This window comes from Hevea brasiliensis, chromosome 4 (assembly GCF_030052815.1).
Source record: "Hevea brasiliensis isolate MT/VB/25A 57/8 chromosome 4, ASM3005281v1, whole genome shotgun sequence".
Taxonomy (NCBI): Eukaryota; Viridiplantae; Streptophyta; class Magnoliopsida; order Malpighiales; family Euphorbiaceae; genus Hevea; species Hevea brasiliensis.
Genome location: NC_079496.1, coordinates 51,745,833 through 51,768,861, shown reverse-complemented (window position 1 = coordinate 51,768,861; position 23,029 = coordinate 51,745,833). Strand labels below are relative to the sequence as shown.

At 36.0% G+C, this 23,029-nt stretch overlaps 2 protein-coding genes across 2 annotated transcripts; both read right to left on the bottom strand.

Annotated features, from left to right (window-relative positions):
- Window positions 1-3,767: 3,767 nt before the first annotated feature.
- Window positions 3,768-5,939, bottom strand: LOC110664507 (uncharacterized). The gene is made up of 3 exons (XM_058146302.1): window positions 4,794-5,939; window positions 4,113-4,451; window positions 3,768-3,992 (listed from the first exon to the last, which is right to left on the bottom strand). The coding sequence occupies exons 1-3, from the start codon at window positions 5,937-5,939 to the stop codon at window positions 3,768-3,770; spliced, it is 1,710 nt and encodes a 569-aa protein (XP_058002285.1).
- A 29-nt stretch (window positions 5,940-5,968) lies between these two features.
- On the bottom strand, window positions 5,969-7,347 carry LOC131179454 (uncharacterized). The gene is made up of 2 exons (XM_058146301.1): window positions 7,314-7,347; window positions 5,969-7,266 (listed from the first exon to the last, which is right to left on the bottom strand). The coding sequence occupies exons 1-2, from the start codon at window positions 7,345-7,347 to the stop codon at window positions 5,969-5,971; spliced, it is 1,332 nt and encodes a 443-aa protein (XP_058002284.1).
- Between the last annotated feature and the right edge of the window lie 15,682 nt (window positions 7,348-23,029).

Genomic DNA, 23,029 nt, shown 5'->3' with positions numbered 1-23,029 from the left:
TACTCTTTCAGATTGCCCATCCGTCTGAGGATGGAAAGCTGTGTTGAAGTGGAGTTGTGTACCCAAGGACTCATGCAACTTCTTCCAAAATCTCGATGTAAACCTTGGGTCTCGATCAGATATGATGGAAAGTGAAATTCCATGCAGTCTAACTATCTCACTGATATACAATTCTACTAACTTCTCCAGTGAGTAGTCAGTCCTAACTGGCAGAAAGTGTGCTGACTTTGTCAATCTATCCACTATCACCCATACTGCATCATGTTTCTTCTGGGTGAGAGGTAGACCACTTACAAAATCCATGGTGACTCGATCCCATTTCCATTCAGGTATGCGTACACTACAAGAAAATTAATATTTAACGAGAGGAAAAATCATCGTTAAAAGTTAAAAAGTGGTCGTTAATAATAATTAACAACCACAAAAGTTGGTCGTTAAGTCGTCGTTATAGGCTCCGTCGTTAAAAAGTTTAACGAGGAATTTATATAACTCGTCGTTGATACTAATAACAAGGACACAATAAGCGATTGTTAAAATTATAGTATTAACGACTATTTTAGCCGTCGTTAATGTTATTAACAACGGAGAAAATGGTCATCAAATTTAAATTAAAAGATCGTTATTTTACAATGTAACGTCCTCTAAAAACTATTAACAATGAAAAAATTGGTCGTTAAAAAATATTAACAACAGCAAATAATGCTCGTTAATGGTTATTAACAATTAAAAAAAATCTCGTTAAAAAGTATTAACGAGAGCAAATGATGATCGTTAAAAATTACTAACGATAGTAAAAAGTAGTCGTTGAAAATAATTGAGGATGAACATTAAAAATTGATAACAACGATGCAAAATGGTCATTAAAAATGATTAACAATCATAAAAATAGTTGTGAAAACATATTAACAATAACAAAAAGAGGTGATTAACAATCAATATGAATGCAAAAATCATCATTAATAATGATGATTTAATTGTGTTAACTTTTAAAACACTAAAAAATTTAATAAGCAATTAATAATAATAAATAATATGCTTCATAAATAAAATAACATTCATACATCAATATGAAAAATGTCATAACAACCGTCTCAAATGTCGGTTTAATATTAATTATTTACACTTAATTTGTTTATGTCAATAAGAAAACTATAAATACGTGAAGGCTGAAATAAAATTCAACAATATCTTCTAAGTTACTTTTGAATACCTTCACCCAAAAAAATTACTTCAATGCTTTCACTATTTGCATAATCACATCTGCACCAAAATATAAAAATATAATTAAATTGCAACAACTATGAAATCCACTAATAGCTTGAAATGAGTTTCACATTTAACTTAAAATTTGTTAATATTTTATTTCTAAACAGTTTAAGTATAATATATCAAATAAAAAATTCGGCAAAATTCCATTTGTATTTTGAATATTTTCAAAATTTCAAACAAATAATTCAAATTCATAACTTGCATAAAACATAAATTCAAAAATATTCATCAACTTCCAATCCGATTTCTGTGCTCTTTAATTAAATTATATACATTTATCTTCAATAAATATATAATAGTGAATATTTATTTCTATTTGTAAATGTACAACTTAAAATATGACCTATATTAAAAACAATCTAAAGAATATAGTAGATGAAAAAGAAGATAATTTACCTTATCACAATCAAGTAGATTGATCTGTAGATAGAGAAGTTCTAGATGGAGCATTAGAGTATTGGCTCAATAATTAGTCGTCCAGGTATTTCATCCTATTTTCTACTTGGACAAAGCGATCCTTAAGCAATCGATTCTCCTCTTGAAGGCCAACGTTGGAATGAGATTTGTTAACTTCTTTTGCCTTTATTCCACCCCCATAACCAATAACTTGATCACGATGTCGTGTTTCAAAACATTGTTCTACAACCTCCATATGAGACAAAGAAGGGTTGGATTGGATGACATCACGTATTTGATCCTATAATAATTATGATTAATCAATGACACAAATAAAACAATTTATGAAAAGACAAAGATTTGCAATAAAAGTAATATAACATACATATTTCTCTTGAACATTAGAGTCAACCAAATTTGCACCCTTCTTATGAGTTTCAAAGAATATAGTTCCAATGTCTGGTGGATTGCCATCCTTGCCTCCCTTTACAAAATACGATATTGTTACACAATAGCATAATATATTTAATCTCTAAAATGCAAAAGCATGAAAAAATTTCACTAACATTACCAAATCATAGATAATTTGTCTGTAAGGTTTGCTACCAGTACGATGAAGCATAGTTAAATTTTTCCTATTTTCAGAATTTCGAACACTTGTTTCCTACATTAAAAAAAGTATTTAAAAACATTATGTTAACCCTTATAAAAAATAATAAATCTAAAGATAAAAATACTTATATTTAATTTACGTAATTTCTAATATTGGTAAAATAAAATGTCATACCTTAAATTTTTTGGTGCAAAAATGGTTCTTAACTAACCACTCCCAATCTTCTTGATGCATCCCTTGAGGAACATTTTTCAACATCTCTGGAAAAGAACCACAAGGCTTTATATTGTGGCATTTCAAATCCCCTCTCCAATTATTCCACAAATGATTCATATGCTCTAAAGTCTTTTCTCGATATAGCTCAATGTCAACATTTTTAAATTTCTCCTACAAAAAAAAAAAGAATGAATGAATAGATGTAAATTAAATTAATCCAATGTTTTATTAAAAATAAAGGTACCTTGACTGAATCCCACATATGATATTTTGCATCTTCTCCAATTTGCTTCCATGAGTGCACTCTTATTGGACAAATGTTTGGGTCACGCACTATTTTGCCCAAATGTCTTGACCATTCTGCATGATTTTCTCCAACAACTCGATTATTATAAAAAACCACATCCAGTTTCTCTCCATCCTTAAGTGCTGCAATCTTTTTACCCTTGTTCATTCCTCTTGTTTTTCTCTTCTTTTGTATAGTGGAAATACCTAAATAAAAAAGTCCTTAGAACTTCATTAATGATATAGAAATAATGCATCAATAATAAATATAAATTATTAATAATACATATGATAATAATTATTTAAACCTTCTTGTGTTTCTTCCTGAGCTGGATTATTATTACTTTGATGTTGCCTTGTTGTATTACATTCTGCAGTATCAAAATCTATCAATATTAAAAATAAAAAGTAAATTATTAATGTAAACTAAATTCATAACCCTGAATGAAATAGAAAAATAGAAGTTGAACCTTCATGCACTTGTTCAGGTAGTTGTTCCTGTACTCCACCATCTTCTTCCCTATGATCAACATCTTGAAAAAGAGAGTTGTCATTATGTGGCTCTAACGAACAACGTGCAATTGATGCAGTTTGACTTTGTGTGGATGTCATAGGTAAAAATGATCTTGATTGATGTCCATGTCCCCTTGCCCTTCTTAATGCACCCGGTGGTATAAATGAACTCTTCACTATATTTGTCCTAGGTCCTTTCTTTTTTTGTGACCCCATTTCTAGCGTCATTTACCTGGAATATTAGCACATCAAATATATGTGAATTTTTTTTCAAACCAACAAAATATATTATGACATAAATAAATATGGGAAACAACATAAATAAAATATGGGAAAAAGACAAAATGAAATGTAAACTACATTGAATAACTTAATTACACATAAACATCCAAAATAAATTATGTATATATTATAGAGTTTATTTTGAAAAGAAACATTATACACTAGCATTCAAACAATAATAATTAAATAAACTTCATGATCCATGTTTTCTTTTCTTCTGTGTTAAAGATATATCAATTATTTGTGGCTCTATATCCATCCTCTTCCAACTAATTTGGTCATTTGCATCAGCTGTAGTTGTTTCTCCAGATTCAAGATTGACAGATTCATCAGCTTGATATGCTTCACCTAATTGATTCAAGTCAACGGGGTCAATGTCTTCTTCTAATGGGATGTCATAAGAATCTCGAGGATGTGCCTTTACCACACAATGCTAGCCTTTGTGAATATTGTTTGGAACATAAAAGACTTGTGATGCTTGGTTAGCTAAAATGAAAGGTTCATTTGTTTTCAAAGTTCGTTTACAATTAACACTAACCCCCCCATATTCATCAATCTTAACCCCCCTCACTCGATCATAAACATCCCACCAATTACAACGAAATAACACCACACGTCTTCCTCCAAGATATTGCAATTGAATAATCTCAGTTAAGACACCGTAGTAATCTATGTTGTTAACTTCATCACCAATATCTCCAATTACAACAACTCCACTATTTTGTGTCCTCAAACCTTGGTCATGATATTTAGTATGAAACCTATACCCATTGACAATGTAACCATAAAAAGATGTCACATATCGAGCAGGACCGCGTGATAATGAGAGTAGGGCTCCCATCATTGGACTTGAGTCATTTTTATGCAACCACGCAACCTATAAAAAAAATTTGTTTGAAAAAGTGAAAAATCAATTCCTAATGGTTACAAACAATTGAAATAATTAATTACTTAAAATACATACAAAACTTAAAGTGTACTTACTTTCGTCTTAAACCATCTAACAAAATTTTTATTCCATTAACCTTCTGACATACCTACTAAATTGGTTGCTGGCAATTGTGAATACTCTCTAAGGGGCAAAAAAAAAAAAAAAAAAAAAAGAGGATTATAGGTGATTGTGATAAATTAAAAAAAAAGAGTAAATACAATATGAATAAGCAAAAAAAAAAATATCATACTCGATGTATGGCTGGACTTCATCACAATTATTTAATACATAAATATGAGCTTGCTCCCACTCCTGTGTATCAAGATCACGAGTTTTACTAGCACCTAATCCTCGTCCTACTTTGGAGAAAATTGATAAGCCTCCTTTATTTTTATTACTGCCACCATCATAGTTGCGCTCCATTCGATTGAACTTTGTCTCAATGCCATGCAAGTACCTTGAGCAAAGAGTCATGCACTCATTTGCAATGTATGCCTCTGCAATTGAACCCTCTACACAAGCTCTATTACGAATACATGACTTAAATGAATATAATGCTCGTTCTATTGGGTACATGCAACGATATTGTACTGGTCCACCAATTTTAGCCTCATTAGCCAAATGCATAGGCAAATGCACCATAATGTCAAAGAATGAAGGTGGAAAGATCCTTTCTAGCTTGCAAAGAGTTATAGGGATTTGCTTTTCTAATTGCTCCAATACATCTACCTTTAATGACTTTGCTCCTAAATGAGTGAAGAACAATGACAGCTCAACAAGTGGTTCATATACTACTTTAGGAAGTAAACCACGTATTGCAAGAGGAAGTATATGTAATAGAAGAACGTGACAATCATGACTCTTTAATCCTGAGATTTTACTCTCTTTCATGTTTACACAAAGAGAAATATTGGATGAAAATCCATCTGGAACTTTTAACTGCTTCAAGAATTGGCAAAGCCTGTATTTTTCAGAAGTAGATAAACTGTACAATGCTGGAGGTATCACAACTTTATTCCTCTGTTGTACTGGGTGTAACTCTGGCCTTATATTTAATGCTTGCAAGTCAAGGCGAGTTTTGATGCCATCTTTAGTTTTTCCCTTTATGTTCATGATTGTCCCTAGTATATTATCGCATATATTCTTTTCAATGTGCATGACATCTAAGTTGTGATGTAGCAATAAGGTCCTCCAATATGGAAGGTCAAAGAATATACTCTTTTTATTCCAATTGTCTCCCCTACCATCATGTGAGATTGCTTTCTTCATATGAGGAGCCTTAGTTAATATGACCCCTTCAAGATTTTTCACTTGATCAAGTATATCATCTCCTGAAAGTGGCTTGGGTGGTAACCCTCGCTCCCTTGTGCCATCAAAAGATTCGTTATCATTTCTCCATTTGTGATTAAGAGGAAGATATCGTCGATGACCCATATAACATTGCTTGCCTCCATTAGCCAACCTCATCCAACAGGTGTCCTTATTACAACAAGGACAAGCCAACTTTCCCTTAGTACTCCAACTCGATAAGTTCGCATATGCAGGAAATCATTGATAGTCCATAGTAAGCGCATGTAACTTGAAATTACATTGTGCATATGCATCAAATGTATCAATGCCGGTTCCCATAACTCTCTTAGTTCTTCTACTAAAGGTTGAAGATAGATATCAATTGCATCTCCGGGACCCTCAGGACCTGGAATAAGCATTGATAAAATAAAATTTGATTGTTTCATACACATCCAAGGTGGCAAATTGTATGGAATGAGTAAAACTGGCCAAACACTATATGGCATTTTTGAATTGGCAAAAGGTTGAAATCCATCACTAGCAAGGCCTAGTCTCACATTGCGAGAGTCTGAGGCAAAATTTGGATGTAGTTTGTCAAAGGAAATCCATGCCATTGAATCAGCAGGGTGTCTCATCACTCCATCATCTACCCTCTTATCTTTATGCCATCTCATCAAAGACGCTGTCTTTGTGGACATAAACAATCTTTGAAGTCTTGGCTTTAGTGGAAAGTAACTCAGAATTTTTTTTGGTATTCTCTTCCCATTGGTTTTAACCTTGTCTTCCCCATTATATTTATCAGTCTTCCATCTAGAATAGCCGCAAATCTTACAAAAATCTAGCCTCTCATCCTCTTTCCAATATAACATGCAATTATTTACACATGCATCAATTTTTTTGTATGAGAGACCAAGATCTTGAATTACTTTCTTTGCATCATAATATGATTGTGGCAAATTAGATCCTTGAGGTAATAATTCATCTTTCAATAATTGCAACAACATAGTAAATGACTCATTACTCCATCGACCAAGGCTCTTGATATGGAGCAATTTGACTAAGCAAGATAACTTTGAGCTCTTAGAACCTTGGTATAATGGTTGCTCAAAATCTCTTAGTAACCTATAGAATTTATTCGCTTCCTCATTCGGTTCCTCTTTATGAATATCACAAGCGAAGATATCCGTATCCATATCATTTGTATCTTGACCACAAAACTCTGGATATAAATCCCTTAAAATGTCATGCATCTCATTGCTAGGCTCATCTTCACTTTGTTCAACACTTTCTAAATTAGATTCAGATTCACCTACCCTTTCTCCATGGTGATACCAAAATGTATAATTACGTATTATTCCATACACCTTGAGATGTGTCCCTACCACTTCTCGTGTGGCGGAATACGTGTTACTACACTTGACACATGGACAACGTATTTCCCCACGCCTCCCAGTCTTCTTAAAAGCATAGTCTAAAAATTCCTCAACCCCACGTAAATATACATCATTAGACGATCACCAACAAGATCCATCCATCCTTTACTAGGAGCCATTATCTAATAAATTGATAGTTAGAAATATAACTTATAAAAATAAGCAAACGTATTTGACAAGAAAAAAATTTAGTTTAAAATTTAGGTTACATTATTAAATAAATAAATATTAAAAAAAATTAAATAACATTGATCACAAAAAGGATGGTGCCAAAATATTATATGAAGTGGAAATTTAAAAGTAGGGTCAGAATGGAGGAATTTGAAAGACAAAGAACTATAAAAGTGAATTTTCTAAATACAAAAGAACTTATGGAATAATTGTGCATTGATCAATGAAAGGGAGACACTTGGTAAAATAAAAGCCACTCCTTTTTGTTCCTAAATCAATCAGCTGTACTCTCAATCTCCCTCAATTTTTAATTTTCCTTCATCCTCTATTTTTCGTTTCTTCTTCTCTTCATTTTTGTTAATTAACATTACCCTTTTTTATTTTAAATTATTAGCATTAAACTTTATTAAATTTAAATTTAATATCTCATAATATTAAAATTAATTCTAATATGGTTGAGTTTTCAAACTTATTTGAAAATTTTATGATTAAAGGCTTGTTCGGTAATGCTTGCCTAGCTAGTCACATTCTGCAGTCCAAATTGGTGTAATTTACTGTACATAATCAAAATTATCATGTTTTCCTATAGATAATTTTTGGAAACTTGCTGCATATATTATTTGTTTTACGCATTATGGAATGAGAATATGCGTACACATGCAAGCTAAATGAGAAGAGTGATGTGTACTGCTTTTGGAGTAGTCCTAATGGAGTTGGTCACGGGAAAAGGCTAGTAGAACCAGAATTTGGAGAGAACAAGGACATAGTGTACTTTGGGTTTGCTGACAAAATGACAAGCAAAGAGAATGCACTTGATTTAGTGGACTCAAACATCTTAGAGAACATGAGGGAGGATGCTATTTCTAGCCAAGCAAAATAACATTTGTGAAACTATCAGTTGTGCAGATTTGCAATTAAATATGCAGATTACTGAGGGAGGATGCTATCTCCATGACTAGCTGCAAAATTACTGCAGATTTGCAATTAAATATGCAGCAGAATTTGTTCAGAATTGTAGCAGAGCTTGAGCAGGAATTACTGCGAAATTTATAGTAGAATTTGAGCAAGAATTACATATTAATTTATAGCAAAATTACTGCAGGAATTGCAATGAAATTAGTGCAAGAATTGCGGTAGAATTTGAGCAGAAATTGCATTAGAATGAGCAAGAATTGCTGCAGATTTTGCTATAAAAAAAGCAGCAGAATTTGTGCAAAACTGCAGCAGAATTTGAGCAGAAATAGCTGTGGAATTTATAATACAATTTGAGCAGGAATTAAATAGCTTGAGCAGGAATTGTTGCGAAATTTATAGCAGAATTTGAGCAAGAATTACATATTAATTTATAGCAAAATTACTGCAGGAATTGCAATGAAATTAGTGCAAGAATTGCGGTAGAATTTGAGCAGAAATTGCATTAGAATGAGCAAGAATTGCTGCAGATTTTGCTATAAAAAAAGCAGCAAAATTTGTGCAAAACTGCAGCAGAATTTGAGCAGGAATAGCTGTGGAATTTATAACACAATTTGAGCAGGAATAAAATAGCTTGAGAAGGAATTGTTGCGAAATTTATAGCAGAATTTGAGCAAGAATTACATATTAATTTATAGCAAAATTACTGCAAGAATTGCAATGAAATTAGTGCAAGAATTGCGGTAGAATTTGAGCAGAAATTACATTAGAATGAGCAAGAATTGCTACAGATTTTGCTATAAAAAAGCAGCAGAATTTGTGCAAAACTGCAGCAGAATTTGAGCAGGAATAGCTGTGGAATTTATAGCACAATTTGAGCAGGAATTAAATAGCTTGAGCAGGAATTATTGCGAAATTTATAGCAGAATTTGAGCAAGAATTACATATTAATTTATAGCAAAATTACTGCAGGAATTACAATGAAATTAATGCAAGAATTGCGGTAGAATTTGAGCAGAAATTGCATTAGAATGAGCAAGAATTGCTGCAGATTTTGCTATTAGAATGAGCAAGAATTGCTGCAGATTTTGCTATAAAATAAGCAGCAGAATTTGTGCAAAACTGCAGCAGAATTTGAGCAGGAATAGCTGTGGAATTTATAGCACAATTTGAGCAAGAATTTATAGCACAATCAAATATAAGAAATGCTGCAGAATTGCTACATATTTTGCAATAAATATATGTTGCAGAATTTTGTGCAAAATTGCCATAGAATTTGAGAAGGAATTACATGTTAATTTGTAGCAGAATTTGAGCAGGAATTGCAATGAAATTAGTGCAGAAATTGCAGTAGAATTTGAGCAGAAATTACATCAGATAAGTAAGAATTACTGCAGAATTGCTGCAAATTTTGCAGTAAAATAAGTAGTAGAATTTGTGCAGAAATTGCTGCAGAATTTGAGCAGGAATTGCAATGAAATTAGTGCAGAAATTGCTGCAGAAATTGAGCAGAAATTACATCAGAATAAGTAAGAATTACTGCAGAATTGCTGCAAATTTTGCAGTAAAATAAGTAGTAGAATTTGTGTATAAATTGCTGCAGAATTTGAGCAGAAATTAGTAGAATTTGTGCAGAAATTGCTGCAGAATTTGAGCAAAAATTACATCAGAATAAGTAAGAATTACTGCAGAATTGCTGCAAATTTTGCAGTAAAATAAGTAGTAGAATTTGTGCAGAAATTACTGCAGAATTTGAACAGAAATTACATCAAAACAAGTAAGAATTACTGCAGAATTGCTGCAAATTTTGCAATAAAATAAGTAGTAGAATTTGTGTAGAACTGTAGCAGAATTTAAGCAGGAATTACTGTAGAATTTGCAGCAAAATTGGAGCAGAAATTACATATTAATTTGTAGCAAAATTTGAACCAGAATTTCAATGTAATTAGTATAGGATTTGCAGCAGAATTTAAGCAGATATTGTTCTAAAATAAAATTTTAATAAATTTCTACTCTATTTGCTTTTAGCTATTCTTTCATATTATTAACCCTCCATAAAATTTCATTCTAGCAATTTATCAAACACATAGAGACCTAAAGGCAAATAGCTCCTAATCAAATATAATGACACCACCTGATTGATAAGAAAAACTTACTTGTAAGATTGCTGATTCAGGAGAGAATTCCAAATTAATAAACCCTATGAGCAATGTAGGCTTCCAAATCAAGATCAGTAGGAATAAACAAGGGGTATTTGCAAAAATCAATGGACTTCCTCTCTTCCAAAATCTGAATAGCAACACCTTAATCCAAATTTGTAAGAACAAGTGCAAGCCCTACAATACCCACAATACCAAATTCAATATTGTTACCATCAAACACAAGAACAAATCCTATAACCACTTTTATTACTCATATTCCCAGTAATACCCACCTCAAAATCAATGGCAATGCCCACCTCACCTAGGATTTCAGCGACACAAGAAGCAGCACAAATGGTATCGTTGCAAGTAGTGCAGCAACGTAAAAGAGGGATGGTGTTTCCGATCGATTTGATTGCATTTGTATTGGAAGTTGAAGAAAGAAAACGTAATAAGAGGGATGGTGGCAGTTACGTTTAGAAACACAATTTAGGGCTTTAGGAGTTAGAAACCTCTTAGAAATAGGAATTAATAATATCAGCTGGAGGGAAAAATAAAATCTAAAAAAAGAAGTTAATTCATTTACAAGGACCTTTTGTCCTCGTGAAAGACTTAAAAATAATTCATTTAAAATTTTGGATATAACGACCAATATTTTATTCTTTAACTAGAGTATTTTATAACAGTGGTTAAAATTTTATATAATTACGATCAATTATATTATTAGTCGTTATTTATATATCATTAACGAGGAAATTTTAATTCTCTCGTTGATAATTGGTCGTTAAAAACTATAATTCTTATAGTGGTATAGGCTGTAGCAAACCTGATGGAACTTGATGTTCTGCCTTGACTTGCTGACATGTCAAGCATTTAGTCACATAGTCAGCTATGTCCTTCTTCATACCAGGCCACCAATACTGAAGTTTCAGATCATGATACATTTTTGTACTTCCTGGGTGCATAGCATAAACACTGGTATGTGCCTCTTTCAGAATACTGGCCTTCAATTCCCCATCATCTGGTACACATACTCTTCCTTTGTAGTACAGACACCCATCTGCTTTCACCCCATAGTCAGTTGCTTTTCCCTTTGAGATTTTTCTCATAATAGCCATTAGCTTCTCATCTACCTTTTGCCCATCTAAAATCTGCTGTAGCAGGTTTGGCCTCACTTGCAACTCAGCCAAAATAGCTCCATCTAGAACCAAAGATAGACGGGCATTCAATGATCTCAAAGCTGTCATGGATTTTCTGCTCAAAGCATCAGCAACTACATTTGCCTTCCTAGGATGGTAGTCAATCACACAATCATAGTCCTTCAGGAACTCAATCCATCGTCTCTGTCTAAGGTTGAGCTCCTTCTGGGTTGGCAAGTATTTTAGACTCTTGTGGTCTGTGTAAATGTAGCACTTTTCACCATACAAGTAATGCCTCCGTATCTTCAGTGCGAAGATAATTGCTGCAAGCTCTAGATCATGGGTAGGGTAATTCTGTTCATGTGGCCTTAGCTGCCTGGAAGCATAGGCAATCACCTTTCCCTCTTGCATCAATACACACCCTAACCCATTATGAGAGGCATCACTGTAGACCACGAAGTCCTTTCCTGACACTGGCTGTGTTAACACTGGTGCCTCTGTCAACATAGCCTTCAACTTTTCAAAACTGGTCTGACACTTGTCATTCCAGTCAAATCTGACATTCTTGTGTAACAACTTGGTCATTGGAGCAGCTATTAAGGAAAATCCCTTCACAAATCTCCTGTAATACCCAGCTAGCCCCAAGAAGCTTCTGACCTCAGTTGTATTTCTGGGAGGCTTCCATTCCATCACTGCTTCTATTTTCTTGGGATCCACCCTAATCCTATCAGTTGACACTATGTGTCCAAGGAATGCAATCTCATTTAACCAAAAATCACACTTGGACAACTTAGCATACAGCTTCTTTTCTCTCAGGGTTTGCAGAACAATCCTCAAATGCTCATCATGTTCTTCCCTGGTCTTAGAATACACCAGAATATCATCAATAAAGACCACTACGAACCGATCTAGGTATGGATGGAAGATACGGTTCATAAGGTCCATGAATGCCGCTGGTGCATTTGTTAGGCCAAAGGGCATCACTAGAAACTCATAATGCCCATATCGGGTCCTGAATGCAGTCTTTGGCACATCTACATCCTTTACCCTCAACTGATAATACCCTGATCTGAGATTAATTTTGGAAAATACTCTTGCTCCCTTCAACTGATCAAACAGATCATCAATTCTAGGCAACGGATATTTGTTCTTCACAGTCACTTTATTCAACTGCCGGTAATCAATGCATAGCCTCAAAGTCCCATCATTCTTTTTCACAAACAGCACTGGAGCTCCCCATGGTGACACACTGGGGCGTATGAACCCCTTATCAAGCAACTCTTGCAACTGAATTTTCAACTCCCTCAATTCAGTGGGTGCTATCCTATAAGGAGCAATGGAAATGGGTGCTGTACCCGGCAGTGTCTCAATAGCAAATTCAACTTCCCTTTCTGGTGGCAAACCAGGCAACTCTTCAGGAAATACCTCTGGGAAGTCTCTTACTGTGGGTATATCACTCAGGTTTGGCTTAGCCTGCCTAGTATCCACCACATGTGCTAGGTAGGCTTCACAGTCTTTTCTCATCATTCGTCTTGCAACTGTGGCTGAGATGACATTGGACAAGAAATCTGTCCTTTCACCCACAACAGTGATCTCATTACCCTCAGAAGTTTTCAAAGAAATCCTCTTCAATTTACAATCAACCATTGCCTGATGACGTGACAACCAGTCCATTCCCAAAATCACGTCAAACTCATGGAAAGGCAACTCAATCAAGTCTGCTAAGAATTCATACCCTTGAATCCTTAACAGGAAACCCTTGTACACTTTGTTCACTACCACACTGTGGCCCAATGGATTAGTGACCAGAATGTCTTGGTCACTCTCCCGTACTAGTATCCCCCTTTCTACGGGTAAGTTGATGCAGATGTATGAATGAGTGGATCCTGGATCCACCAATGCATGCACAGATGTATTGTAGAGGGAGAACGTACCCCTGATGACGTCTGGGGCATTTTGCTCCTCCTGAGCTCTAATGGCATAGGCTCTGGCAGGTGGTCTATTATCTGGCCTCTCTGCTGGCTCAGATGCAGGCCTCTGTGATGGTCCCACTGTGTCAGATTTGCCAGATTTCCTACCCCTTTGTGGTGCAGGAGCAAGTGCATGCGCTTGTGTTGGAGCAGTTGTTGTAGTTCTGCGTGGGCGGTTCTTCAACCGATGCTCTGTTGACCCACACCTTAGCGAGCACAGTCACTCTCCAACACTCCCCCTTATGCCATTTCAAACAGTGTGGACATGCAGAAGATGCTGGGGCTGGTCCCCTGAACCCCATCCCTAGAGAGCTGCCCACTGATGGTGTGGACTGACCTCTCCTAGGGGTAAACTATGGCCTGGGCCCCTGAGACTGACCCTGACCTAGTGGCTGACCCGAACTCTATGCAGGTGGACCCTTGAACCTCTTCCCAAATGCAGGAGCTGAACTAGACTGATCTGGGCCCCTCTTCTGCAGTTTTTCCCTTCTAGTCTGCTCACTGATCTTACTTTTTCAACCTTTGTTGCAGCTTCCACTAACTTGGTGAAGTCTGTGATTCCCAAGGCAGTGATCATGATCTTTATGTTGTCATTTAGTCCCTCTTCGAATCTCTTGCACCTTTCAGCTTCATTAGGGACTATCTCCCTTCCATAGCGACTCAATCGGACAAATTCCTTCTCATATTCGGCCACTGACAGCTGTCTCTGCCTCAGGTGAATGAATTCACTTCTTCTCTCTTCTAGGTATACTGTACCCACATATTTCTTCTTGAATTCGGAGAGGAAGAAGTCCCAAGTTACTATTTCTGGCTGTACTTCACTGGACACAGTATCCCACCATTCATATGCGTCGTTTTGCAGCAGAGATACAGCAGCTTCTAGATTTTGCTCTGGAGTGCAATGGAGTTGTTTTAAAACTCTGCACATTACATTCAACCGTTTTATCGCAATGTAATCATCTTCTCTCTTGCCGAAAAAGTCCACTGCTCCAAATTTTCTTAATCTTTCCAGGTGTGATTTCTGCTGTGGAGCTGGTGGTGGTGGTGGTGGTGCTAGCATTACCCCAGCCATTTGTCTGAAGAATTAGGCCATTTGCTGGAACATGGCCTGTGGAGGATGAGCAGGCTCTGCTTGAGCTGGCGGAGTAGGTTCTCCCATACCCCCAGTCTCAGCTACTGCAGGTGGAGCATGACTCTCCACTTCCTCCTCAACTGCTCTTTGAGATGTAGGGTCCATATCCTTTTCAAAATAAGAAAGATAAATAGATCTGCATTAGTGTCACCTCGACTCTTACAAATGCAATGCATGGTATGGACTCAATCTAGGCCCAGAAACGCCTAAACCGTGCTCTGATACCACTAAATGTGACACCCCTTACCCGTGTACAGAATATCCGAGTAAGCAATGTCACACGGTGTATCGGCACACTCTATTTTACCTTAATCAATTTTTGTCATAGTTTGAATATAGTTTATGAAATATAATTTATTTAAGCCATTTATCAAAATTATTATTTATTTGAGGTTTCGAAAATTTTATAGAAAATCCGGCAGAGTACCAGCTAAAAATGGAGAAAACAGTTCTTCGGAACCTGTGAAAAACAGTTCCAATAGCCATGTTCAATCATTCTCAAACTCCAATATCAAAATCTCAACCTTTTTCAACTTCATTTCTCAATCATTTATCTCAAGTGGTAATCATGTATAAATCACAGATAAACATTCACTTTTCCATTCACAAACACAATTCTCATTATTTACATGAACATCAAAATACATTACATAAGTTCAATTACATATGAGAAAATAAAAATTTAGTTACAAAATACCAAAATGAAACCTAGTGTCCTACCAATGCACTGTGGAGGGTGAGGTGACACGGATACTATGTAGAGCTGCAGGATGGACTCACCCAGTCTGCGGTCTACTGGGCTCACGATCAGTATCTCCAGAACCTACGCGTGGCAAAAGCAACGCGCTAAGCAATGATGCTTAGTGGTGCAATAATAAAATAAAAGAAAATAGCAGAAAATAAATATGTATTGAATGTATATGCCTTATTTGTTTTGTATTTGTTATATTCGTTTATTTCTTTAACTTTGTCCCTTTTCATTCTTTTGGTTGCCCAAGTAACCTATCTTTGGACGAGGATTTGGATAAACGTAAAGCGCCTTTGGGTATCAAGTACCTCGGGCCGTCACACCATCGGTCACATATGTATCTCCCGGTGTGCAACAGAACAACTAACAAGCTGTAATTAATATTAGGCACGAGGCCAAGTCTCAACACAATATCAAAATGGATAAAAGCCATAAAATCACAGAATGGCATAATTCCATGTGCAGTACTGCTAACTGAACCCTATTGGCATGCCAAACTATCCAAACCAATCTTGTTAGGTATACTAGGGCATTTGATACTTTAAAATTCTTCAATTTGTGAATTTCAAGTTTTGGTGTCACTATTCACTTCATTAGTCAACAAAAATGTTGACTTTTGGATAGAAAATAGGTGTATTGGTTTTAACACTCCCAATGTACCACATTTTGCATTTAAAACTTGTTGGGATTAATCACCAAATTCATTTCCAAACTTAGCACTAAAGGGCAGAATTTTCAGTTTTTGTACCATAAGTTTACTGTTACATTAGGGACTGTTACAGTGGAAATTTGAGGAAATGGTAAACATGAAAGTTGTTCCTTATTTTGTCTAGTTGAATTTCTTTTTTTGAATCACTCCATTTGGAGTTTTGTAGCTCCAGATATAGTCCAAAAACCACAGCTGGCCGGATTTCAATTCTGCAGAATTTACCAAATCTATAGTACCATAAACAGTGACTACCACTGCCTTGTTGGATGGGTTCTAGCCATAATTTGGGGTAGGTTTCTTCATGAAAGTTGTTTGTCTATGTCTTATCTGTTTTCTGTAAAAATTTCAGGTCAATTGACCATATCTACAGTGAGTTATGACCAAATGAACAATTACTATTCATTTGGTCATTCTGCAGAACCTGTTTGCAGGGTATCCGGATTTGGGCCAATTTTTGGTCCACTTGCTTTGGTCTTTTGGACATGGTTTCTTCAGAAAAATTGTGCCATTATATGTCTAGTTTCATGGCCAATTGGCCAAACACCAATTGAACCTACACAGCCAAAGATATGGCAGTCCAAACAGGCTGGACTCACAGCCTCCCTGCTGCTGTCACTAGGCAGCCTACCAAATCAGTGTGTAACACTCTAATGCACTTCAAATTATGGTCAACTTACCTCAAATGGTCACTAATTGACCATTAGAATGTTCACTCATCATTTCATAAGCCAAGTCCAAATTTCACTCCCAAAACCCCAACCCTAATTGGCCAAGCCTCCAATTCATGCATCCCACTCCTAATTTGCTATACTAATCTTATAATTTATAAGAGGGGCAGCAATATGTCACTTTAAACCAAGATTTCTCCTAACTCTAACTCATGTCAAGGCTGTCAAAACTTCATGGAATATAACCATGCTTCATTAATTCAATTTTTGTCAAATTTTTAACTTAACTTAGCTCAAATTCATGATTAGAAAGATGTAAAAGCAAAGGTTATCGCACTAACCTCTTTGGTGATTTTCTAAGCTTGTTCACACCTCACTTTCTTCCACTTTCTTTTGTTTTCTTGGCTGCCAAACACTTCTCCTTGATGTGGGTATAATTTTTTTTGTGAAGGGAGGATAAGGTTTTGAGGTGAATTGAAGTGGGAAATGAAGCTTAAGGGAGTTTTAATGGTGGTTTGGGTGGAAGGGAAAATGGGTTACGGGAAATGGAAGAGAATTGCAGAAATTGTGTTTATTTTTTTACTTCATTTTAGTTATATTTATCTCATTTTAATTGGCTTGTCAATTTCTAATTGGTGGGAAGCTTTTTAATGATGTCATCTTATGTCATAAATCTAATTTAATTCCATTTTCTTTTTCTTTTCTTTTCTACTAACTTTAAATTAATTTTTCATCAACATTAATTCATATTTTATGTCATAGTAATTATTTACTCAACTGGACAAGTTGGCCAAAAATCGTCTCTGAAGGCGAAATGACCAAAATGCCCTACGTTTGGCTTAACGGGTCAAAATTGTCTGTACCGATTGAAAAATTTTTCTAAATATTTTCTTGGTATTCTAATGCCATAGGAACCTCAATGACCCTTCTTTGGAGTCCCAAAAATTATTTTATGAATTTTTACCTGGGTCTAGGGCTCCTAGTTGCGAGAACCGCAACTTCTCACTAGGTTACCCATCGCTAGGGCATCGGCTCGTTTAACTTGGTTGTATTTTATTTCTAAAATTTTTCCTAAATGTTTCTTATTAATATTTAAGTTAATTATGGTTCCTCACTTTAGTTTAAATATTTTTTCGGACGTTCTAGCTGTCCGGACCGACATTGGTCACCGGAACAGTAGAATGTACGGAGTTGCTACCGGGAGGGTGTTACATGGTCCCCTAAACACTGTCCCTGGAGAGCTGCCCATTGATGGTGTAGACTGGCCTCTCCTAGGTGTGAGCGTGGTGCAGGCCCCTGAGGCCACGACCCTGTGGTGGTCCCGAACTCTGAGCAGGAGGACCCTTACTCTTCTTACTGGGAGCAAAATATGCACTGGACTGACCCGGACCCTTCTTCTGCTGTCTTTCCCTTCTATTTTGTTCATTGATTCTAACCCTTTCCACTTTTGATGCTGCATCTACCAGTTTAGCGAAATCCGTAATCTCCAGTGTTGTGATCATAACTTTGATGTTGTCATTGAGCCCTTCCTCAAACCGTCTGCACCTCTCCGCCTCGGTAGGGACTATCTCCCTCCCATACCGGCTCAGTCTGACAAACTCACGCTCATACTCAGCCACTGACAACTTTCTTTGTCTCAAACTGATGAATTCCCTTCTTCGTTCTTCTAAATATACTTTGCTAATATATTTCTTCCTGAACTCTGTAAGGAAGAATTCCCAGGTGATCCGTTCAGGTTGCACCTCACTGGTTACTGTGTCCCACCACTGATATGCGTCATCCTGAAGTAGGGACACAGCACCTACCAGGTTCTGCTCGGGGGTGCAGTTTAACTGTTTCAGTACTTTGATGGTTCTGTCTAACCAATTTTCTGCAACCATGGGATCATCCTCCCTCTTCCCAAAGAAGTCTACAGCCCCATGTTTTCGTAATTTCTCCAGATGAGATTTTTATGGTGCTGGTGGAGGTTGTGGCTGTGGTTGTGGTGGTGGAATTGCCCCCATCATTTGTCGGTAGAACTTGGTCATTTGCTGAAATAGCGCAAACTGAGGTTGAGCAGGTGCCTCAGCTGCTGGTGGAGTGGGTTCTCCCCTACCCCCAAACTCAGCCCTTGGTGGAGCATGACTCTCCACCTCTTCATCAACTGCTCTTTGCGAAGCAGGATCCATAACCTATTCAAAATAAGAAAACAACAGATCTGCATCAGTGTCACCTCAACACTTACAAATGCAATGCAATGGTATGTACTCTATCTAGACCCAAAAACGCCTAAATCGATGCTCTGATACCACTAAATGTGACACCCCTTACCCGTCTACAGTGTAGCCGAGCAAGTTATGCCACTCAGTGTGTCGGAACACCAATTCATATTTCAATTTCAATTAATCTCTTTTAATTCATTTATTTATAATTTTTGATAAATCTAAATTTTTTCGCAAATTTTATAGAAAATCCAGCAGAGTGCCGGCTATAAATTGGAAAAACAGTTCTTTTGAACCTGTTAAAAACACTCCCAATAATATCATCACCTTATTCTCAATCAACCTCCAACATATTCTCAACAATTTCTCAATTCACCTCAATATCTCAAATTTCAATTAAATTCAAACCACAATAAACTCAATAAAAAAAAAATGCTCAATTTTTTACTGAACATGTTTCATAGATATTTACATCAAAAGCATAATTACATGAATTTATAATATACATTACAGAAGGTTACAAAATACAAAATATCAAAATATCAAAATGGCCTAATGTCCTACCAAATGCACTGCAATGTGAGGTGACTCTGAACTCTGAGTGCAGATATGAAGGGTCACCCTGTGTGAGGTCTGCTGGACTCCCCAGCTATGTCTCCAGTACCTGCGCGTGGCAAAAGTGACACGCTAAGCAATTCTGCTTAGTGGTGACAATATAAAAAAGAATAAAATAAAATAAAATAAAATAAGACATGTGTGCAAAATATATATTTACATTTTTGGGGTGGACTAAATTTCAAATATTTATTGCAATATTATTCGATTAAAGTTTGGTAAAATTTATTAATACTGCCCGAGTAACCTACACTAGTTGAATCGGTGGATAAACGGGTAACCAGTGCTGGGTACTAAGTACCTCGGACCATCACACCATCGGTCACATTGTGTCTCCGGTGTGCAGAGCGACTAATAAGTGTGATTATTATCGGGGATTATACCCGAGTATAATATCTCTTTATCATAGCGAAAGGCTATTTTGTCCCAGAATGGCATGGGAAGCCTTGAAATCAGAATGGCATAAAGCCATATGCGATCGCTAACAGAACCCTATTGGCATGCCAACCTATCCAAACCAATCACATTAGGCCTACTAGGGCATTTAACACTTTTAATTTGTGTAATTCTTTGAAATTGAAATTTTTATGACCACTATTCATTTCATTAGTCAACCAAAATGTTGACTTTTACATTGACAATAGGTAATTTAGTTTAAATATCATCAACATACCACATTTTGCATTTTAAACTTGTTGGTATAGGTTGCCAATACCATCTCTAAGCTTAATGTGAATTGGACAGAATTTTCAATTTTCAAGCCTTGGGTTTACTGTTCCATTAGTCACTGTTGTAGTGGGAATTTGGAAAAATGGTAAACATGAAAGTTGTTCCTCATTTTGTCTAGTTGAATTTCCTTTTTTGAATCACTCCATTTGGAGTTTTTTAGCTCAATTTATGGCCTAAAAACCATAACTGGCCGGATTGGGCAGATTCCAAAAATCTGGGCAAAACTGGTTCTACCAGATTTGGTAACCTAAGTTTGGTTGGCAATTTGACTAAGTTATGGTCATAATTTGGGTCAAGTTTCTTCATGAAAGTTGTTGGTCTATATGTCATCTTGTTGCTGGTAACATTTCAGGTCAATTGGACCTTGCTTGATTGAGTTATGGCCAAATGACCAAATACTGTTCATTTGGTCATTTTGCCCAGGCAGATTGCAGGTCACCCGAATTGGAGCAAGGTTTTGGTCCACTTAGTTTGGTCTTATGGGCATGGTTTCTTCACCAAAGTTGTGCCATTTTGTGTCTAGTTTCATTTCCAATTGGCCAAACATTAAATGAACCTCTACAATTTAAGTTATGGCTGTCCAAACAGACTGGACTCACATCCAAACCTGCAGGTCACACAAGGCAGCCACTCCAACCTCAAATCCCACAACCCAATTCACTTCATTTTTTATTCAAACCAAACCAAATGGTCACTAATTGACCATTAAAAATTAATTTCACCATTACATGATCAACATCTCAATTTTGGGTCCAAACCCTAGCTCTACCATTTCAACTTTTCAAACACATAAAATCAATGGATCAATTCACACTCCTAATGATGCATATATAAGTTTAAAGAATTAATTGTCACTAACCTTTAATGGAGCTAATCTCAAGCTTGTAAGAACTCTTCCTTTTGATTTCTTTTTGCTCCCAAAAGCTTTACTAAGAGGAAAAACAAGAATTTGTGTTGGAAACTTAGGCTTTAGTTGGGTAAAAACCAAGAAAAGCAAGCTTGGTAAAGCTTGGCTATGGTGGACAATGGGAGAGCATGGGTGAGGTTTTTGAAGAGAGAAAGGGCTCCTGAAATTTTCTAGAATTCTACCTCATTTATCCCTTTTTATTGAATTTTAATTGTCTTGCTTTAATGTGATTGGCTATAGCATTTTTAATTGCCTCATGCTTACATAAGCATGAGGTAATAAATCCCATTATTTCCATTTACTTTTCTTTCATTACTTATTCATTTTTTTAAATAAATTTTCATTAATATTTGTTCATATTTTATATCATATAATTCACTTGCATAAATGGACAAGTTGGTCAAAAATCATCTCTGAAGACGAAATGACCAAAATGCCCTCCATTTGGCTTACCGGGCCAAAATTGTCTGTACCGATTGAAAAATTTTTCTAAGCATCTCCTTCGCATTCTAATGCTATAAAAACCTCAATGACTCTTCTCTGGAGTCCCAAAAATTATTTTACAATTTTTCCCTTGGGTTTAGGGCTCCTAGTTGCGAGAATCGCAACTTCTTACTAGGTTACCCATCACTAGGGCACCGGCTCATTTAACTTGGTTGTATTTTATTTCTAAAATTTTTCCTAAATTTTTCTTATTAATATTTGAGTTAATTATGGTTGCTCTCTTTAGTTTAAATATTTTTCCGGACATTCTAGCTGTCCGGACCGACACTGGTCACCGGAACAGTAGAATGTACGGAGTTGCTACCGGGAGGGTGTTACATAATATCATTTATTTTTAATGGAAATTTAGGTCAAAAGATAACTCGGGGTGTCAAATGATCACAATGCCCCTGTTCGGGTTATTTTCCCAATTTTTCGGTAACACCGAGTTTTCTCATTTTCTCGATTTTCCATTTTTCTTTGTACTAATTATTTAATTTTTTTTAATATTTCTAATGATATTTATACTTCAATAGACATTTATTTAAGTCTTAAAAATATTTTTTAGGGTTCCCCGTGGTCTAGGGTTAGTCAACGGTCCACGCCACAACTTTCAGGTGTGGTCACCCATCGCTATGGTTCTTGGCTCGTTTAACTTGGTTACATTTTATTGCTATTATTTTTCCTTTGTTTTTCTTGTATTTTCTTTTCTTGTATTTCATTATTTTATGTCTCCTCATCCATATCTAAGTGTAGTTCTAGGCATTCTAGCTGTCCGGATAACACTGGTCACAGGAACAGTAGAACGCACTACCGAACATAGGGGTATTACATTTTCTCTATCCTTGACCAATATGCATATGTATTGTTTGATCCTGGCTCCACACATTCATATGTCAGTGCTAGTGTGATGTGTTCTACTGCTATCCAGTGTGTACAAATGGACTATGATGTGCTAGTAACAAGTTCATTAGGTCAAGAGGTTAGGGTTAATAGAATCTATGAGACTGTCCTTTGGTGATCCAAGGACATGTTTTTCTGTCAGATTTGATTGAAATGCCCTTCAGAGATTATGATATTATCTTGGGCATAGATTGGCTAGCCAGGCATCATGCAATGATTGACTGTAGACTGAAGACAGTCACTTTTGGTCTCCCTCAGGATGGTGATGTAGTAATACATGGGGAGAGGCAGTTATTGCCGTCAAACATCATTTCAGCTACACTGGCTAGAAAAATGATTAGGAAGGGGTGTGAGGCTTACATGGCACATATGA

Coding starts and splice junctions, on each gene's coding strand:
- LOC110664507 (XM_058146302.1), bottom strand. CDS start 5,939: ATGGGTCATCGACGATATCTTCCTCTTAATCACAAATGGAGAAATGAT. Junction 4,452..4,793: donor GGGAGCAAGCTCATATTTAT/GTATTAAATAAT, acceptor TTTTTTTTATAG/GTTGCGTGGTTGCATAAAAA. Junction 3,993..4,112: donor AGATTGATGAATATGGGGGG/GTTAGTGTTAAT, acceptor TGTGTGGTAAAG/GCACATCCTCGAGATTCTTA.
- LOC131179454 (XM_058146301.1), bottom strand. CDS start 7,347: ATGGCTCCTAGTAAAGGATGGATGGATCTTGTTG. Junction 7,267..7,313: donor AGGATGGATGGATCTTGTTG/GTGATCGTCTAA, acceptor AGGAATTTTTAG/ACTATGCTTTTAAGAAGACT.